The 20,585-nt window shown below is 29.9% G+C and overlaps 3 protein-coding genes across 10 annotated transcripts in view; 1 reads left to right on the forward strand and 2 right to left on the reverse strand.

Annotated features, from left to right (window-relative positions):
* Positions 1 to 10,176, reverse strand: part of LOC125069490 — a 30,679-nt gene extending 20,503 nt beyond the window's left edge. For 5 of the 6 annotated variants that reach the window (XM_047678998.1, XM_047679003.1, XM_047679001.1 and 2 more), the window contains exon 1: positions 3,537 to 3,560. In XM_047678998.1, coding sequence (XP_047534954.1) covers positions 3,537 to 3,551 — 15 coding nt within the window. In that variant the 5' untranslated portion in view covers positions 3,552 to 3,560. Of the gene's footprint in view, positions 1 to 3,536; positions 3,561 to 6,588; positions 6,684 to 9,754 lie in introns of those variants that run through there. The other variant, XM_047679000.1, reaches the window with a different exon arrangement.
* Positions 524 to 6,804, forward strand: LOC125069493. The gene is made up of 8 exons (XM_047679006.1): positions 524 to 781; positions 3,142 to 3,238; positions 3,420 to 3,496; positions 3,858 to 4,043; positions 4,321 to 4,492; positions 4,562 to 4,641; positions 6,282 to 6,521; positions 6,597 to 6,804. Exons 1-7 carry the CDS (start codon positions 541 to 543, stop codon positions 6,470 to 6,472), a joined length of 1,044 nt encoding a protein of 347 aa, XP_047534962.1. The 5' UTR covers positions 524 to 540; the 3' UTR covers positions 6,473 to 6,521; positions 6,597 to 6,804.
* Positions 10,177 to 17,178: 7,002 nt separating the features above from the next.
* On the reverse strand, positions 17,179 to 20,503 carry LOC125069463 (WW domain-binding protein 2). Of its 3 annotated transcripts, XR_007119840.1 has the most exons (8): positions 20,352 to 20,503; positions 19,827 to 20,001; positions 19,582 to 19,741; positions 18,748 to 18,878; positions 18,458 to 18,587; positions 18,220 to 18,275; positions 17,583 to 17,665; positions 17,179 to 17,322 (listed from the first exon to the last, which is right to left on the reverse strand). XR_007119840.1 is itself a non-coding variant. In XM_047678966.1 (7 exons), the coding sequence occupies exons 1-7, from the start codon at positions 20,405 to 20,407 to the stop codon at positions 17,275 to 17,277; spliced, it is 906 nt and encodes a 301-aa protein (XP_047534922.1). In that variant the 5' UTR covers positions 20,408 to 20,503; the 3' UTR covers positions 17,179 to 17,274. The 3 variants fall into 3 exon arrangements, 1 of the variants encoding a protein (XP_047534922.1); XM_047678966.1 differs by lacking the exon at positions 18,220 to 18,275 and having other exon boundaries at positions 18,335 to 18,587; XR_007119839.1 differs by lacking the exon at positions 17,179 to 17,322 and having other exon boundaries at positions 17,585 to 17,665; positions 18,220 to 18,587.
* Positions 20,504 to 20,585: the final 82 nt, after the last annotated feature.

Here is a 20,585-nt window from a genome sequence, read left to right on the forward strand (position 1 = left end):
AGTATCTTCATGTCACTTAGTACAAATATGAAAAATAGGTCGCGTTTTCAAATGTTAAACTGATAATATAAGATAAGCGCTAGCGACGCAGGTAGTCGGCGCTTCGTACTAGTGCAACCTACGCGTCTTAGCTCCCTCGTTTGCAGCGAAATATAACAGAGATAACGATAGCGCTGATAATAATGCCTTACTCATAAAACTACTAAATAACATAAGTATATACATATATGTCATTTTTAATCACATAGTTACGGCGTTGTGTATAATCTATTTTTTAAAAAATAAAATGATATTAAATATTCTAAGTACAGAATATGCTACAGCGAATCCAATGTTTTTACCAATACATAATAATATAAGTGGGTATGTTTATACTGGGAAATGTACTTAGTATATAGCAATAATTATTGTCTTTGATGTTATTTTACAATTATCAAGAATTAAATGTATGTACGATAAGATTTAGATGATAACATTTAACGATAAGCATACAATAACTAATCAATTCTAGAATCAGTTCTTTTGTTTCTTCGCATTGCCATGCATGCATTTAATTGCTTCAGTATGACAATATATCATATTACTTTATTCTTAATATTAATAAGTGTGGTTGATCAAACGGTAGCTTCTCAATGTGAGGTGGCCCAAGTTTGTTTGACTGACCTAACGCAAACAGAATGCGGGGCTGGTTTAGTGCTCACTCAAAATTTAAATATTTTTGGTTGTTGTCCAGGTTGCAAAATTATAACTGATGATGGAAATAATAATAATAATGACACTGGTAAGTTTTAAAAATATATACTTTTATATATATAAAAATAAATTAAGTTATATAAAAATGATTAAAAAACAATCGTTATGCAATATTAAATACGATATCAGTTTAAGCGACTTCCCCATCTATGCGATCCCAAGTATCCGACTTGCAAACAAAAATCCTAATTGGATTGGAGTTAGTACATCTCCCAATCGTAGACTACGGAAATGTATGTATATAGATACCAGTAGCCATTTCTATACTTATTTATATCCATAAAAAGAGCCGATGGTAAAATAACTTTTATGAATGGTGATATCAAAACTTTGCAAAATTTAAGTTAAACCGCCAAAAAGAAAATTGGTTTAATTATTGCATGATCAAAGGACATGATCTGATTTTGTACGCAACTACCTAGAATAAAAGCATAATGTGCAAAAACAGATGTTATATTTTCTATACTTGCTGGTTATGTAGTTTAATAATTCATAACTATCACCTTTGAGAAACCATCCAAACCTTATATTTGATAGAAAAGGAAAAAAACAAAGCTTCCGGCTCAAACAACAATGTCCCTAATACGCCTCGCATATTTTTCAAATAAATAGACATATTTTCAATGACTTAAATATCTCGATATTTTCCCCAGAATGTAATCGATTGAATCAATAGATCGAATCGATTACATTTTTATTATCTTTTTGACTGTTTATTTTTCTATATTCGAATACCAATTCAGGGAATCTTATATATTAATAGCGTAAGTCGATTTCTGTCCCAGTGATTATTGGACGATGGCTGTACATAAAAAATCGCTTATGGTCTCATTTTGAAGAGCTCCGGCCGTAGATGAGCAGAAAATTAAAGAAGATTATAGATTGCAATTTACTAAATTGTTACAATTTAACAAATAGTTGATTTTAGAGAGCGGAAAAATTTACCGGCTGGTTAGACAGCACTGCATAAGCGTCTGTGTAAGAAAAAAAATTAAAAACTTATACAAAATTAAAGTAAATTGTTTTCGACAAACTCCAATTCTAACTGAATTAATGTATACTATTTAAAATTAAAATTTTCTTTATATATTTGTTTCATAATTTTCGCGCAAAATCTAGATGAGTGACTTGCAGTTTACAATGAATTTAAAACTAAATAAATCCTGTCATAGGTTTCGAAATTCCTTAAAAATATTTTGAATAACGCAAAGTTCTGCGGGAGACCCACTAGTTTTATTTAAACGCCAAGAGATTTCCATTTAACAAAAAGTTTACAACCTTTTGCTCATTCAACATCAACCTCAACAGTTATCAATTCATCGTATTATAGTTGCCTTGCTAGAATGAAAACTCGTTAATAATCATAGTAGCTAATAATCTAGTATAATATAACCAGCCGTTTAAAAATGCTATTAATAAAAACGACAATCGTTTTATTTTTTAGTGACATAATCAGAGACAATTCGATAGATGAGATAAATCGATTTAAGAAAATCTAATAAATACATATAATTCGAAATTCGAATCGTACTTTCCTGAGCCATAAAAAATATCACAGTTCAATTACCTACTATTTTAAATGCGATATTTACCCCGGGATTCAGATGAGATACGCATACTACAATATTATATTAGTTCAATTTAATGAAATTATATGCCAAATACCAATGTCAATATCTTGCATCAAATTTATTTTTAATACTAGGCAATTTAGAATCATGTCCTTTTTAATTGTATAATGCTTAGACATTTTATATAATAAACTAGCTTTTACCCGCGGCTTTGCTCGCTTAGAAGTTGATTATATTACAGATTCATTTAAAATATTACTTTAATTCAAGACCTCTTTGTATACCACGCATGGAGTGCCGTTTCTATTAGTCTGGTGCCATTGCATAACTTTGGAAATCTTAAATTCCCGAGTAACATTATTGGAGAAGGCTGGTTCTAACTTCAAAAATGATGACTTCCACACAAACTTTCAATCCCTATTTCACCCCTTAACTTGAATAGTTTACGTACGGCGATGATGAATCAGTCAGTCAGGACATGTTATATTATAAGTATAGATAATATTTTAACGTTTTTTGATCCGCGTTGGTCAATGGTTCAAACCGGGCAAGCACCACTGAATTCCATAGGCTTAATTTGTGTTTATAATTCATTTCGCGTTCAGCGTTTAAGAAACCATTATACGGGAAACTTCACGTATCGTATGAAAATCTACCACATACGTATCCACTAACCCACATTGGAGCAACATAATAGAATAATCTCCAAACAAAAAGTGAGAAGGTCTTAGTCCAGCAGGCCGTTACTCTAATTTTTCTTCAACGTTTTGTACTAAAGTTTATATAACATAAATAACGTCATAATCATTTTATACAGATGTAACTCCTGCAGAAGCATGTCGACCTCCGTCCACTTGTTTACCTGATGGACGTTATGCACCCGTACAATGTAAAGGCGATCTATTTGTTGGAAGGTTATTGCTAATTTATAAACTATAAACTATATCACTATTCATTAATCAATATTAAATTCTTTTATGTATAAATTCGACAAAGAACTTCATGAAATTCACATATACATAGACACATTTATGTGTTTATTACAATTTTTACTTAACTACGCTTCACTGCACCAACTATTTACACAATACACAGGTGTTTCTGCTCCGATGATGAAGGAAACAGAATATTTGGACAAATGTGGAGAAGGGATGCCGACGAGATGACTTGTGGTAAGTTTTGTTAATGTAAAATTAATCAAGTAATAATTACCGTTGGATTAAACATGATTGTATATTATTGAAATTTATAATGACCCATGTATATTTTTATGTATAGAACTCCACTAATGTAATATCCATTTTAAATACCGTAATAGTACCGTAAAATACATAAGTACACTCCTATAATTTTAATTTATCAAATAGGGCCGATAAACGCGATTTATTTTAGAATTTTAATAATTTTGACTTAAACATCGATTACAACTAAAACGTCATTATAACTTCATAATATTAAGCAAATCAAGTTATAAAATACCCAACGGAGGTTTTATATGGGAGCATACAATTACATCTGAATATTTGGTTTCAGCTTGTAGTCGCAGGAGACAAGAATTAGAAAGATCTCGGAACAAAATGTCGACATTGCATTGTACTAGCACTGGAGATTACGAACCACTGCAGTGTGATGAAGGCATGTGCTGGTGTGCAACCCCGAAATCTGGCCAACCGACAGTAGCTCCAGTACCAGAAGCAGATATGGCTATGCTGCCATGTTGTAATTATCCTTTTTTAACTTTTGAATTCACTAAATTTATACAGTTCACAAAAGAGATCTAATTTTAGGAAAGAAATAACATTATTTTATTTATAAGATCTTCTTAAATATTGTCGCATAATGACGTTGGGTGAACAAAACGTACTCTCAAAATAGAACGCTCTCACGTTCACTGAAGCGTCAGTGATATGGGGTGAGACACTGAAAAGTCTTCTATGTGAGCTTTATTATTAACACATTTAAATATAACTGAAACACCAGTAACTTTTTTCATTAGATAGTGCAACAGTTGTCGGTGAGAATTATCTACGAAGATGCGAAAGTATCGTTTATTCGCTGGCCACCATAAAGAGAGAACAAGAGGAACATGGAACTTTTTTCTTAGGTAACTCCTTAACATTCTGCGACTACGACGGCAGCTACGGATCATATCAGATTCAAAATGGAATGTAAGATTAATTTGTCTATAGCATTCATTCGGGAGCGGAAGCGTAGAATTAATATAACTTTACTTTCAGTGCCTACTGTACCGGTCGAGATGGCAAAATCTTAGGCTCGTGGCAGGTCGTCGTAAATGAAATGAGAGGAATGAATTGCAGTAAGTACAAACGCCTATACGCCTACGCCTACGGTTCATATTATTAGTAACAAAAGTTACTATTGTTAGAATATTTTGACCAAATTATTTGAACTTAACATCATTCATTCTTGAAAATAATTGAATTAATACTATTTTAAAATATTTAAAATTTTAACTTCCGGTAATATTTAATATTAAATTTGTTGATCTTTAATATAAAATTGATATGAATTGATATATTAAATATGCTAATAAGGTTAAACACGCGGAAATGTATGGCTGTACCGTTAGCGCACATGCATTGCGGAGCGAACTCTCGGCGACCGGTTTGCGACCGTGACCCTATTCCCGACATGTTGTACTCCATTCAATCGGTTGACGCTCAGATGGAATGCGGGAGCCGCAATACTGGATCTCTCACCAAAATATAACTGTTCAACGAGTTCGAGGGAAAACATAGTTTACTTGTTTACATATGTAACGTAGCCACATATATTCATCGATAAGGAAAGCGCGATATAAAATATGTAAGATAAGCTCGAATTATGATAAGAGTGAAAATATTATTTTCAAGAAGTGATGACGGTAAGGTAGAACAGTAACATGCTAATGAATTCAACTTCGATCAATACCTCAATCCAATTACGTTACATTGCGTACAGTATTTTTGTAGTTTCTTACTTGAAACCTATCTTGAATTTAAACTATTGAATTGCATCTACTTAATTAATTTTGATTGAGAATGTTGCGACAAAATTAGCGCCTTAATTTATAAATCAGGGTAGAATAAGACGGGAAAACTTGTAAAGGTTCTTGGTTTGAAAGTAATGTTGATTTAAGAATTATTAAACTTTTTAATAAATTTTAATAATCGTCGATTTGAAGCGTAAAATATATCAAACAAATTTACCGGAAAACATTAAATCTACGAAAACTATTACACATACAAAAAACATTATCGATTTGCCAAAATATCGACTGTAACAATAAAACAGTTGTTGGAAGTTTGTTTTATAAATTTCGCGCGGATAAAGCCGCAGGTTCATCTAGTATACTTATAAAATGATGTGCAGAGTGTTCTAAAACTGAAGAAACGATTAGGGGAAACAATTGCGACATACGGATACAACTATAAGAGTTCTTCATTGTACGAAACCTTAAAAAATAGTTCAGCCGAATTGGGCAACGTAAAATTCGTGAAATGTAATTCTTATACGAAGTTTTAAGCGGTAAAATGGTCGGCAAGATCTTAACTTTATTTCAATAGATGGACAATGCACTCGATGGATGAAAAGTAAATGAATAGTAAAATCGCAAAAAAAAATGTTGTACTAACTAACGGTACTGTACTGTAACACTGTCTATGTACTGTACATGAAACTAATAACATTTCATGCAGTGGTATTAAGAGTATTTATAAATATGTAATGAATAAGGGTAAAATTCGGCTAAAACATATCGAGTATCTTGTTTATATATGCGAGTAGAACATTACGAATACAAAATTAAATTTAATACATTTTATGAGAATCTTAAGAATATTAAAATGTTTATTTCCCGACATGTTAATTATATTTTTGATATACTTATTGTACCTATTTATATTATATTTTTAATTTGCCTTTAGTTTTCAAACTATGTTTTATTGTTTTCTGCAGATTGCGCGCGCGACACTAACATATACTTCCCAGAAAGGGGCATGACTGTCTCTGAGGTTTGTCAGCCAAATGGAAACTACCGGCCTAGTCAGTTCGCAGGAGATGTGCCTTATTGCGTCGATTCGGACGGCTACCACATTGAGAGGGAAGATTGGCCTGATGAATGTGTCAGAAATGCTGAGGATAATTAAATCAAAAACCAAATAGCATACAAGACAAGTTTTTAAAATGTTTTAATATGTATTACTGACTTTAAATCATGATTTTAAATAAACTTATTTAAATTATATGTAATATTGATACCTACGTTACAAGTGAGAACCCGGTGTATGGCGCAAGCGTCGTGCAACGCGTGTCACCCGACGCCGCGCGGCCGCTCGCTCGCCGCGCGCGCTCGCCCATCTGGAACACGAGGCTCGGATTACCAATGCTGCAACCGCACTTCACCTCCGACTCGACCAAGGTCGACTGACCTTTGTTGTGATACTTTCAAAAACAAGATAAAGTCATAACATTCAAAATCAAAATATACTTTATTCAAGTAGACTTTTAAAAGCACTTTTGGGTCGTCATTCAACAAACCATATTATATGAAGCTACCACCGGAAACAAAAGGAAATAATCGATAGCTTTTGTAGAAATTAATTCATCGATATCACTTATTCTTTCGGAAACGGGTCTTCGTTTAATAAAGACACAATAATTATAATTATAGTAATAACATTAAAGCTCTTTCTATAACGAAATATTTACTTCTACCGAATAACTATATAAAACCATATACTATTAGGATGAAAACAATATAATAATTCAAAATATCAATAACTGTTAAATGACCGAAAAATAGTGAAAAGTAACTAAAACTAAATATTCCTTAAGTTTTACATAAGCTTAAAGAAACCCTTTTAAAGAAACGGGCCATAAGGACAAGTTAGCTGTTATATTTCATAAAGAGGGTGCTCAATGGAGGGTGGACCGGAGTGTAAGTCAGCTTCTTGGCACTTGGGCACGTTACACCCTCTTTTGATAAACATAGTCTTTTATTACGAGACAATTTTTTTAATAGTGTAAGCACACAACATAAAATTACTTTAAATTGTAATTAGAAGACATTAAAAAGCATATATACAGAATTTGTTCTTATCGCCCATTCCAATTTCGATACGGTGAAACATTTGCAAATCGCAATTTCGCATAGTATTTTACTTTTATTTTAAGTTAATTGCCGGTATTTCTTTTGCTTTTTGGCCATGGTCGATGACTATGTTCAGCTACGTTTTTCAGTTACGAACGTGTCTCATACTTTTATTTAAATTTACAACATTTCTATTCATAAAGAAACGATTTTTTACAAATAAACGTGCCCAAGTAATCATTGAGTTCAGTTACGACCTTATTAGAGATTTTGAATATATTGGTAGTTTTAAGTAATGTAAATTTAAATAGGGGCTATGATCTGAAATACCCAATCAATTGGCAACCCTAACTATTTTCGTAATTATTATGAGCGAGTTAAGACACAACTGATAAATTCAAAATTATTAGATTTCTTTTTGATCATTAATATATATACACAAATCAAGTTTCGACTTTCAAAGCAATAACCTTGATAACTATCAAACAGATTTTATTTAATTAAAATGATTACAAGAAATCCCCGTTAAATGGTCTGAGTATAAAAAAAAGTGATTATAAATTTATATTCATTAGAAGGTAATAGAATCAAATGGTTCAGATATGATTATTACATGGAATACTACATATAAAATAACTCTTACAAGTTACACAAACATTTATTAGTTTCATATAAATAAAAATTATTTCTTTTCATATTTATAAAACAATAAGTGCCTAACAGTGATACTTGTTTATGAATTGGCAATGTTTAAATTGCAAGTTCAATTATTTAGGAATCTGCCTGGTAATGGTAACTCAGTTTGTTAATTGAAAAAAAAATTATCTATATATATAGAAATTTACTACTACATGTTTCATATTAGCTGAATTAAGAAAATCTTAAGGGTTTGTCGCCAGCTGCTTCATTCATGTTTTAGGTGTCGGTCATCTGGTGTTAGTCATAAAAAGTAGCCTATGTTCTTCCTTGGAGTTCAATCTGGTTTCATACCAAATTTCATTAAGTGTTTTTGCCAAGAAAGAGCAACAGACAGACATGAGTTACTTTCACATTTATATTTATATATAAGTATAGATATCTGATATATCAAAATGAAGACTAGATTCATTGTGTGTAATGAAATAATTAATTAATATTAATAATAGCTATTATTAGACATACAGCAGAAAAAATATAAACTAAATTAGTATACTAAGTAATTTTTCTAGTTAATAGATAGGAATTTGATAATATCCAATGTTATAAATTATATAAGAGAATGTTAGATATAAATATAAACAAGAGAAAAGCTTAAAAAACAGTGGATGGATTGTTAGAGAGATGACATGTGGAAGAAAAGACACTAAAGTCATTGGATTTGATATTCAAATACTATGACTTGAATTGTTCTTGAGGTATGAGATGATTGTGTGAGAATAACATGCCTTTGCATGGTTAATAGCGACTAAATAATCAGATAAGGGAATGTGAATGATAAGATATAAGTTAGAAATCAAGTCTCCAAGTACATACAAGTACAAGTACAAGCTTAATTTTAAATAACCTTCAGTCCTAATTAATAAGGCAGATGGATACTTACAATTCAGTTTTTTTTTAGAAATTTTTGATACTGTTTTTGATTATAATTGAATTTATTATTCATTATTGATAACTATAGTAAGAAACATTTATTTCATAAATATTTAGATCATACATGTTATCATATTTTAATAGAAAAAAAAAATGTAGATGCTTTATTGGAAAAGCAAAATAACACTGAAAAGTTTTTTTTGCCATAACACATCAAGCAAGATAAGGAAAGTACAGTTGTATTAATGAGTTCAACTGGTACTCATTGATATAACTGCAGCTTGTAGTGATACAATTGGGATATTTATTATATATATATATATATATATATATATATATATATATATATATATATATATATATATATATATATATATATATATATTTTTTAAATAACTGTTCCCAAATATAATCGTATAAAAATAACAGTTACCACTACATACATTATACAAATTTTATTTATTAAATAAATTTTAGTTTATTAATATAAGAAAGTATTGTATTTTAATTATACCTTTTCAATAAAAAATAAAAAAAAATATTACTTTAATAATAACTGTGGAAGTAATTAACTTGTAATATTTACTATTAATGTAAATTTTGCGATACTTTACTGTTATTGCTAGGGTTTGCTCAGAATAGCAATAATGTAATTCTATTTAGCTAAACATTTTTTTAATAAAAAGCAAAAAATATTTTAAGTTTCTATGATCTGATGTATACCTTCATTACTATTGGAATTTAATAGAATAGATAATACGATACTGACCTTAAAACAGAGTCACGTTTTCACCAACTTGGTGCAATCCGGTTTGCCACATCAGTGCTAATTTGCACCACATTTTAAATATAAAATATTATACACAATTTGGCACTTATCACAATTATTAATTAAGTATTTAAATTATTATTTTTAATAAATATTCGTAACACCGCACACCCAACAGACCGACACAAACAGCATTCAGAAGCCTATTCCCGACTCACAAAACGTCAATAATCCAGGCCAGCAAAGCTCGTATATAAAAATTAAGACTTTTTTTTCACTTAAAATATTATGAAAGATCGAATAAATAAAGTCAAGAAAACCGTATTTTTTAATTAATGCCAATAATTTACGTGCCACTCATTTACTACCAAAAATTTAGTCTTTCTCTTTGCTGTGTAAATGCTAATTTTGCATTTGCAGCTCTTTCCATAGAGATGTTCTACACCCTATAAATTCGACGCGTCGACGGAAACATCGATTTTAAAATCGATATACAAAATTCCATTGCTTCTTTATTAATAGAGTTTTTAAAATAAAGAATATTTTGTTATTTATTTTATCTTTTATTTTATTTATATTATATTATATAGGATAGCCAGAGAAACTAAATACTAAACAGCTGCAAAAATCTTTATTGAATTTTTTTATTTGTATTCTATCAAAATCATATCTGCTTATTCAAAAAATAACTCCAAATTCCAATTTTAGTTTATTACAAAAAAGCACAAAATTAAATAACCAATTTAAACATAACAAAATGAATTCTATTAAATCTTTATTTAAGCTCGAATATTATTTACTTTATTCAATTCACTTATTTTATGTTTGTAAAATGTAAAAGTAAATGTGCATAGAAATGACATTAGTATAGTGCATACCACTGAACTTTTATGAGATGCACACAATTTATCCTAACCTATATATAACGATTTTTCACACTATAATAGGTTATAATTACGTACGCTTTCATTTAAAAAGCTACGTTAATGTGTTGAATTAACAACTAATTATATAATTGTTGTTAAAATTCAATATTATTATTTAAAATGGGTTTTTATATATTAACATTTACGATTTCTCATAAATAGAACAAATCATAAAACAGATTAAACACTTTGATATGATGAATTAATGACTGTTTTTATCCCCTGAATCCAAAGTCATTAAAAAAGATAAAAAAACGAATATACATAATTATTAGAGACTTTTATATCGATTTTCGTTCTTGTAGCATATTTAAGAAGACAAGCATTTGAAAAGAGGCTTTGATTTTTAATTTCTTGCTCAGCCAATAAAAACTTGAAAATACATAACTATAAATGATCAAATTCTATGATTGACCATATTATTTTATTCTTTTATGGTTAGAATAAAATATTGTATTGATTTAAATAGAAATAAGTCATTAGAAACGGTCGTACTGAAAAAAAAATGTGTATATTTCCCTGAACTTATTATGAAAAAGTAATCTATTGGATGTAACAATTTAGTCGATTACCGATGCTACTGTTGATTAAATTAAAGGGAAAAATATCGATATATTTGAGCGAGACCTATTTTAAGCCAGTGTTGGAAAACTATCGATAGTTTGACTATCGATAATTGACCTCGAAAACTATTTAGGATATCGATACTATTGATATGTGACACTATTTTAAGCATGTCAAATTTTTTTAGAATAAATTGTTTCTAAAAAGTTCTCTATTATTATAATAAACAGATGTCTGCTAAGCTGTCAAATACAATAATTATATTAATATGTTATAATTAATTTGTAAAGTAATTATTTTTAATTCTATTTGTATATATTTTGGTTATAATAGGCTTGTTTCCACTAATAATAAATCGGATGGCTTTGGGTTTCTAATGATTAACCATGATAATTAGTAAATAAAAAAGCAACTTTTCTACAAAAATAATAAAAGATTAATAATATTTTTGTAAAATAAAATCGACAAAATGAGGCATTTAATCACGTGACATTAAACACCAATCAGAGTCGCGTGACGTCACACCTCGCGAAACAAGCGCGGAACGCTACGTTGTTGCTATCAATTATCATTATGGCAGATAAACTGGGGGTACTACTTGGTTCTGGATCTTTCAAACACTCTGCGATTATTGACAAACTTTGTTTTTTCAACATATATCTTCTTGGCATTCGAACTTCGTTGGTATACAACCTGGTTTCATGCGCACTTATGTCTTATTGTCTTTACCCATAATATGATACTCTGTATAATTAGTCATATAACTTGGCAACTAAAAAAATAAGAAGAGTTTGAATTATTACATTTTATAAAACGAAAATAATATTTTAACTCAAACAAATCATAAAATCCTATTCTAGTCCTAACATTTTATAGGTTATGTGTGTTATATTATATTTGCTAAATTCATTTCTTTTACTATACATTTATAAATAGATATATCAAGTTGTATTTAATACTTACATCGAAATGATCTTCACAGAAATAAATTGTGGAATAAGTTAACAAAGTAAGAGCATCTTGCCTCCATGCCATTTAACCACTTTATTCGTATTTATTTATTGTTTGGTACGTATATGAATAATTTGTCTAGCGTTTTTATCGTTGTACTTTCACATTGGGGCACCATACAGTATTTATAATACGAGGAATTCATTATTTATTAAAAAACACAATTGACTGTCATACACAAACACGACTGTTTCGCGAGGTGTGACGTCATTCAAGACGCCATGACAATCTTGGCCTTTTTCGCGGTCAATTTCAAGTTCATTTCTAAAAACTCAAAATACTAACATAAAAAACCTATTTTTCTTAAAATAGTATATTTTTGGGGTGAAATAGATGCTAAGCTATAGTTTTAAACGAATTTCCAAATTTTGTCAACTAGCCTATTAAACCTTTATAAAATGTTTTGTATTTAATACTAAAAATAAAGGTTTTGGTCACTGTTTTTTTTTTATTTCTTAATGAAAATCGGAGTTGTTACATTGCTATGTAAGTTAGTCAGGAGCTTTGCTTTTTTAGTTTTTATCAAATTAACTCTGGCTGGCTCTGGTTATGAATTATTATTAAAGCACATCATTAATACATTTAGATTATATAGCATCCATGGATAGCACACGGTCACTTAGGCTACAAATGCCCATACAAAATATGATCATTCACTTTGGTCTCATTACACTATTGTCAAATAATCTTAATAAATCTTGTAAACAGCAGATCGAAATTTTGTTTTATCGTTTTTGTTAATTTTAAGTCGTCAGCATCTTATCTCACGGTACAGTTTTAAAATGTTGAGACAATGTATTTTATATAGAAATTTAAAAACATTGGTCTTCGAATAGATCCCTGAGAGACCCCTAGACATGCCCTACCTCAACGATAGATAGCTGTATTTTACGTTATTATTCCGTTAATAACTGCTTGAGTTTCTACATGTGTTATTCTGCAAGATTAAGATAAGATTTCATCAACCCCAAGCTAACAGAATGCAATAGCTTTCTATTTTGGAGTTATTTGTATAAATTGCCTGCACGTGATCCATACGCCATAGCCAGTTTGAAAATAAATACGTCATACTAACATATTATTTCTTGATGAGCGTTTGGTTAAGCACCCGTACTGAATTATTATTGAAATACTTTTAATTTGTGCGATTTATTAGATTCAAAGACTTTTGTTATAGTAAAAATTATTGATATGGGGTGATAGTTTTTTAATTAGTCTTGTTTTTTTGAATTGCTTCCGATGCGTTTTATACTTTAAAGAGCCTCGCTATTACGGACTGAAGCGCATTAAACACAGTTTGATATGCTCTAAATTGCACGTAATAAATATTTTAGTGATTTTTTAAATGTAACCATCAGCTAAATTAAGATAAGATCTCTAACCATAAACTAGTAATTTTTCGACAGTACAATTTACAATAAGAGCTGCCATGTGAGTAGTATACTGCCATCCGTTTCATTTCTAAACAAACCTTTCTACCAATACGACTGCAAGGCTTCTATTATACTTTTAATTTAAATAATAATAAAAAAAAAGATATTCATCATTCTAGTTATATATTTTATATTTTTATGTTATGAATTTATTTAAATATGAATAAATAAATGACAGCTATGAAATATATATTATATATAGGTATAATACCTATTTTTTTAAATAATTGTACAACATTTCTTTTGTCTTTTCCATCGTGATTCCATTGAACGTTGTTTATAAGCTTTCCGTAGTCGTTTCTTATGAGTCTTATTGGTTCTGTTGTTACTCAGACGAGAATCCTTAGATTGTATCCTTGCGCACTCACAGGGCGAACCCAAACGACTGACTGTATCCATTGCACTGGGGCATTTATTTTTGCTTTTAGTTTTAATGCATTTTTTGTAGCACTTGTCAGGTTCGGCACAGGGTGCAGGTCTAGGTCTATGCTTGTGAATACTGCATGTCGGTTCTGATATGCAAGGTTTAAGACTTTTTGATGAATTGACGGCTGAAAAGCAATAACTAATCTGTAATAATTATTAGTACTAATGGTTATTAGCAACGTTAAAATATATTACACGCAGAACTAAATTTATATAAATGTATGAAATCTTTGTATTCGAAACACCTAACAACAGTTAAATACTAAATAAATAAATAAATATTGGACAACATCACATACATTACTCTGATCCCAATGTTAGTAGCTAAAGCACTTGTGTTATGGAAAATCAGAAGTAACGACGGAACCACATACACCCAGACCCAAGAAAACATTGAAAACTAATGAACTTTTTCTACATCTTCTCGGCCGGGAATCGAACCCGGGACCTCGGAGTGGCGTACCCATGAAAACCGGTGTACACACTACTCGACCACGGAGGTCGTCTTATATAACTTTTTTAATTAATTAATTTAATTTAGTTTAAAATAACTTTATAGATACTCGACATCAGGTGAGACAGACACCGCCAATTCAGCAGTTATTCTACCGACAGCCATCAATGTATTACTGTGTTCGCGTAGAAATGGTAAGTCTTTTTGTTATTACATATACAAGGGACAAAATACCTTATTTAGCGTAGTATATTGGCGATGCTAGAAGTGGTGTATATTTTTAATTTCAGTCAGATTAACGAGGGGTTAAGGTCAGTACGCATATGTCATATCAAGAAAAAAATTGATTTTATATGAAAAGTAACGAAAAAACAGATAAACATAATTGTAGGAGCAATAACGTTTATTTATAGTATAATAACAAATATATTTCTATTTTACATATGGAAATTAAGCATCAAAGCTACGCACTTCTAAAAGATATAATTGAGATATTGACTTAAAGTATTTCACAGCATTTTTTCTCTCGTTTCAGCCGTCCTCTATGTCCTTTACCAGGGCAACACTCGCCCTTTGCTCTTGGTGAGCCTTGTCTTTTAGTATAATTTGTATAACTATGACTACCCGTTAATCTATCTTGCTTTTTCATTTTTGCCTCTTTAGATTTCTGTTTCAGAAACTTATCTACGGCTTTTACATTTCTTGGGTCAGATGAGGTAGATTTAAACTTGCCGCAACTGCCACAATTTGTCTTCGACTTGGTTGCCATAATAGAAACTGCGCTTCGACATGGCTTTAAGCCTTTTGAGGTCGTCCTTTTCAAACATCGTTCCGGATTTTGACAAGGTGGCGGAGTTGGATGACATCTTATTGGGGTACATGATGCTGTCGGTGTACACGGAGGATGTGGCGCCATTGGTACAGTTATACCTCTGAAACGTAAAAGAAAATTAATAATATATGTTAAAAAAAACAACTTGCCAGCATAAATATTATTAATCTGCCACTCATAGAATTCTATTAATATAAAAATTTATTACTTACCAAATTATTAGTATCTTGACATTTTACATTTTTAACGCACATAATATTAGTTGAAATACAAGTCTAATAGGGATATTTCACTTGGTAATCTTAGAATATAGTTAAATGTATTCCGGTGTTAATATTGAGTAAGCGAGTGTAATATATACAGAGAGTTCCATGTCTAACATGGTATTGAAATCGAAGTCATTTAACTTGAGATACCAATGCGTAGGGAAAGAGATTATTACTCAACCTAAGTCTGCTTTCTATTTATTTAACATCAATATATAGAATAATGACACGAACGAGTACAGTACTTGTTCACGTTTTACTCATTTTGATAACAAACAAGATATTCCGATCCCACAACTAAAACTTTAAAACTAACAATCGAAAACATTGATCAACTTCTCCAGACAGACTGGGGTCATATAAATTGTTAAACTGATTATTTGTTTATACAACTTTGTACAAAAGTTCAACGCCTGTTTATTTAAACGTAATATTTAGATTCTGTAAGTATATTATTAATTATGAAACTGCAATTGAACTTTTGTATATTTGAGTGGCAGATGTTATAAAGCTGGCTTTGTTATCAAATAAATCTACAGTCGCAGGATTTTTGTACAAAGCTGTTAAATAAAAATTGCTACGTCTTACGGCAAAAACTTACCCATATTATGAAAGTCAAAAGATATTAACTAATACTACTTCATGTCTATTAAAATTGCATTTTTATATTTATTTTTTAATTTTTTTAACTGACACTTGAATTTTTCATTATTGACACAAAAATCAGGTGATCTTCTATATTTAATACTGACATTTAATCTCTTCTTTTGAGTGCAAGATTACGAAGTTAAAATAGACCTTTTTCCACGATATTATAATATTAGGGTTCTTAATAATAATTAAATAATAGGTAACATTACAAATCCTTAAAGTAAGTCTGATGTCCATCCGGATGATGACTTTAGTTTAGAAAATTATATCGTATATTATACAAACAATAACAGTTTAGGTTTTTTATAAAGTAATTAAATTATAACTCAAAGAAAGTAAATTATAACTCATAATTAACGTTAAATAGCTAATTCATAAAGAAAAAACTGCCCAATTATTTGTTCAGGATTCTTTGAATATTGAAACTTAAAATTAATAATAAAATTGCAAATATAATAAACAATACTTAAATATTGAAACAATTTATAATATTTGAATAGAATTTATTAATAGTGAATTACAATTTAAATAAATAGTTGTAGAACAAACATTTTCTATAGCAAAATAGCTCTAACTTTCATTAAATAGATTAGTATATTTACATAATTATATAATATGTTAAAAAACAGAAACAATGAAAGAATATCAAAAACGCTATAATTGTTTATTTTATAAAATACTTTTTAATACCAATGAATATCTTTATATATTTTTTATGCTTTGGTAACAAAAATGTTTAGCTTGTATGTGATTAAACACAGCCTTATAATATTCTAACAGCACTCTTTATTAGCCACCATACAATACTGGAATGCGTTAAAGCAACTAAATATTTTTAACATTATTAAATAATTGCAACACTTTATTTTTGTGAAACATACAAAGCTTATTAAGTCTCATTTGAGTTAAAATAAGCCGTGTGGCGGGGAGTGTCCATGTGGTAGTGAGGACAGTGCATTAGTTGTCTTTCTTTGACGTAGACTCCTGATAAGTCGGTGGTTGATCCTGTAAAACAATATTCTGTTTATCATATAATACATATTTATATATCTAAATAATTTTGCCATCAAGAATCATGAAATGAGACATGTGCAATGTACATGTCTCTTCATCAATTTGTTGTTTCTTTTTTTTTTAATATGTTGACTAATAACATATTTATATATTCTGAGTATAGTAATAATATTGTAATTAAATAAATGAATACTACTTATTGTTCAGAATCTACAAAGTATTAATTTACATCTGCCTATATAATAACTTACATTGTAGGGTGGTGGTACATAAGCTGTTTGGGGCTTATTTGGATCATAGTAAGCACTCTGAGCTGCCTCTGCTGCTTTAGCATCTGGAATTATTATTTAAACTACTCTATAATCTTCATACACTATGATTATGTTTTATACTATTATTACATGAAAATCTGCTTGAATTACTAAAATTGTTTATAACAAGTAAAGTACACTATCAACAAAATGAGCAACATTAGTAGCATTGTTATGATATATCTATCTACAAACATCTAAATCTATATGTTTTCTTAATCTCAAAAATACAATTCACAGTCACAATAATAAATCCACTTGTTAAGGAAGTCTGTGAAGGTATATCTGTTAATGTGATGAAGATTAAATGGTTAAATAAAAATTATTGACAATTTGACCCAAGGGAACATAAATTAATAATCATTACAAAATAAACATCAGTTTATTTATCAATTATTGTGGACCTCCATCAAACAACTGCAGGGACTATGACTACAATTATTGTGAATTATTAGGACAAAACCCTAGGAAAGATTAGTATAACTTATTAACTAGCATTATGTTAATATAGAAGTGTGAGTGTGTGTGTGTGTTACTCATTTTAGCAAACATTTTTAAACATTAAGAAAGGTAATACCTTGGTTTGAGTTTGTAAGTTATGTTATATCCACTTGACAAGTGCTATGTAATAACCTGTAAAATTGTCAATAATTTTATAAAACTCACTGTATATATTAACTAATAGATCTTACCACTTGATGACATGCTGGGTGCACCTGGGACAAAGCCGCCTGGGTAGCCTGGAGGCGGCATGTTTGCATTACCCGGGTAGCCCGGTGGTGGCATATTACCCGGATAACCATTGTTTTGCACACCTGTGGGGCTAAGGCCAGCAGCACCGGAGAATCCTGCTCCCGGTGGATATGTAGCACCCATCACACCAGGGTAAGGAGGTGGATTATTCGATACGAAGACAGAGTTTGGAGATGGTTGATCGGGAAATGCCTGTTAAAAAGATTTACTTTTTTGTGTCTTAATAGTAATTGATAATTAATATAAATTAATGTAAAAAAATATAAGTATTTTCATCAACAAACATAATGTATGAACAACCATACAGTAGCTAGTTTCATTTATATATGTAGGTTATAAGTCTTTTACTTACAGTATATGGTGGCACCCAGCCATAATATCCTTGTGGTGGAGGAGCGTACGCCGGAGGAGGGGCAGCATACCAAGGTCCAGAAGGTGGAGTGTAAGGTGGTGGTGGTGCATTCGGTGAAGTGTGCCTTGATGCTGATATAAACGCATTATAATTTTAATAATTGTAAAATTAAATTATAACCCTTTTATAAATCTTAGTATAATAATATTAACTCATTATTCTTGATACAGCAATCAATTTGTTCTTATTTTCAACCTAAACTTAACCTATCTAACTTTAAACACAATTAAAAGTAATTAATAATAGATTAACAAAATTAACACTTGATTATATAACTATTCCTTTATAAACTCAATAAGCAATTTTATTGTTTACTGTTTTCCAGGAACAGATAAAAATTCATTAAGAATGTCTGGATGACATTGAGAAGACATATTAAAGTAATTTAAATGATTATAGGATCAAATTATCAAAATCATTTATCACCTTGGTTATTTTTAAATGTAGAATCATTCTATATTTAACATGTAGATTAGGCAATGTATTAGGAAAACTTGACTGGCAATGGGGTCAAAAGTAAATTAATTTTTAAAATTTATAATTGGAATAAATGGTTTAATATTCAGCATGGATTCTGGATTCTTTAATAGGCCAAGCAAGTGTAAAGTCCCCAGAAAACATAAATTTTCAAAAATCAAATCTTTATATAAATATGACTCATATTTGTCAATGTTTTATAGCTGCATAGAATATTGATACTGAAATAAACTTGATAGATAAAAGTAAATATTAATTCTAAAATTCTATTGTATAACTAATTAGGATTATATTTACCAAGGTGTGCTGCTTTTAGCATAGCCTGTCCAAATTCAATTGCTCCTCCAGACTTGAATGTTAGTTTAAATTTGACTTCTCCAATGAAATTCCCATTTGGTTGTGCCCTTACTTTCCCCTTGATATAATTTGCACCAAACATAGGTTGCTCCACAGTCACCTAAAAACATGGTATTAAATTTCATTACTATTAATTTAAGAAATTTCATTGGCAACTATTTGCATTATCATTTCGTAATACTTACATCTTGTAGTGCTATGAAAGGAAAACTAAATGACCGAAGTGCATCTGAATTAGCCTTTGAGTTGTATATCATGCGATGAGTTGTAAGATACATACGACCATTTTTTGTGCCTTTAAATTCAGATGTCTCATTTCCATAGAATTCCACAGTTACATTATCGGAAAATAAGATGATACTGAAAAAATACCATGAATATACCAGTAACTGTAATATTATAAATATTAATAATTATTATACAGCAAGGAGATATACCTATCCAAAAAAAAATACGATTAGGGACTTGTAAATATATAGAATTTCTACTTTATAATCTCATCGTGACAAAAATAAAGTATAACGAAATTATAATTAAAATGGTAATGAGTATTTGAAAATCTAATTTGTTGTAGCTGTTCTAAGTTCTTTTTTTTAGGATTTTTTTTGGCCTGTAAAACGTATACTATGAGTCATAAGGTGTAAATAAAAATATTGATTGCATCAAGTTAAGTGTTTGTTATTGTATTTGTGAAATTATGGAATACTTACACTTCTCCAGCATGTATTAAAACGCCATGATCAGCATGAGCGGTATTTAAAGACATTTTTTAATAATAAACTAAAAATCTTTTGTTCCTGCCTCCACAGCAAGTCGATGATAAAGGAAAAACTGCGTATATACTAGAAAGTCTCGAACTTTACTGACAGTGACAGTCTGACACATAAAAAGGGAATTTGACATATCACATACCTATTTGCCTATTTTCTTAAACATTCCTCGAC

The sequence above is a fragment of the Vanessa atalanta genome, chromosome 15 (genome assembly GCF_905147765.1).
Source record: "Vanessa atalanta chromosome 15, ilVanAtal1.2, whole genome shotgun sequence".
In the NCBI taxonomy this organism is placed as follows: domain Eukaryota; kingdom Metazoa; phylum Arthropoda; class Insecta; order Lepidoptera; family Nymphalidae; genus Vanessa; species Vanessa atalanta.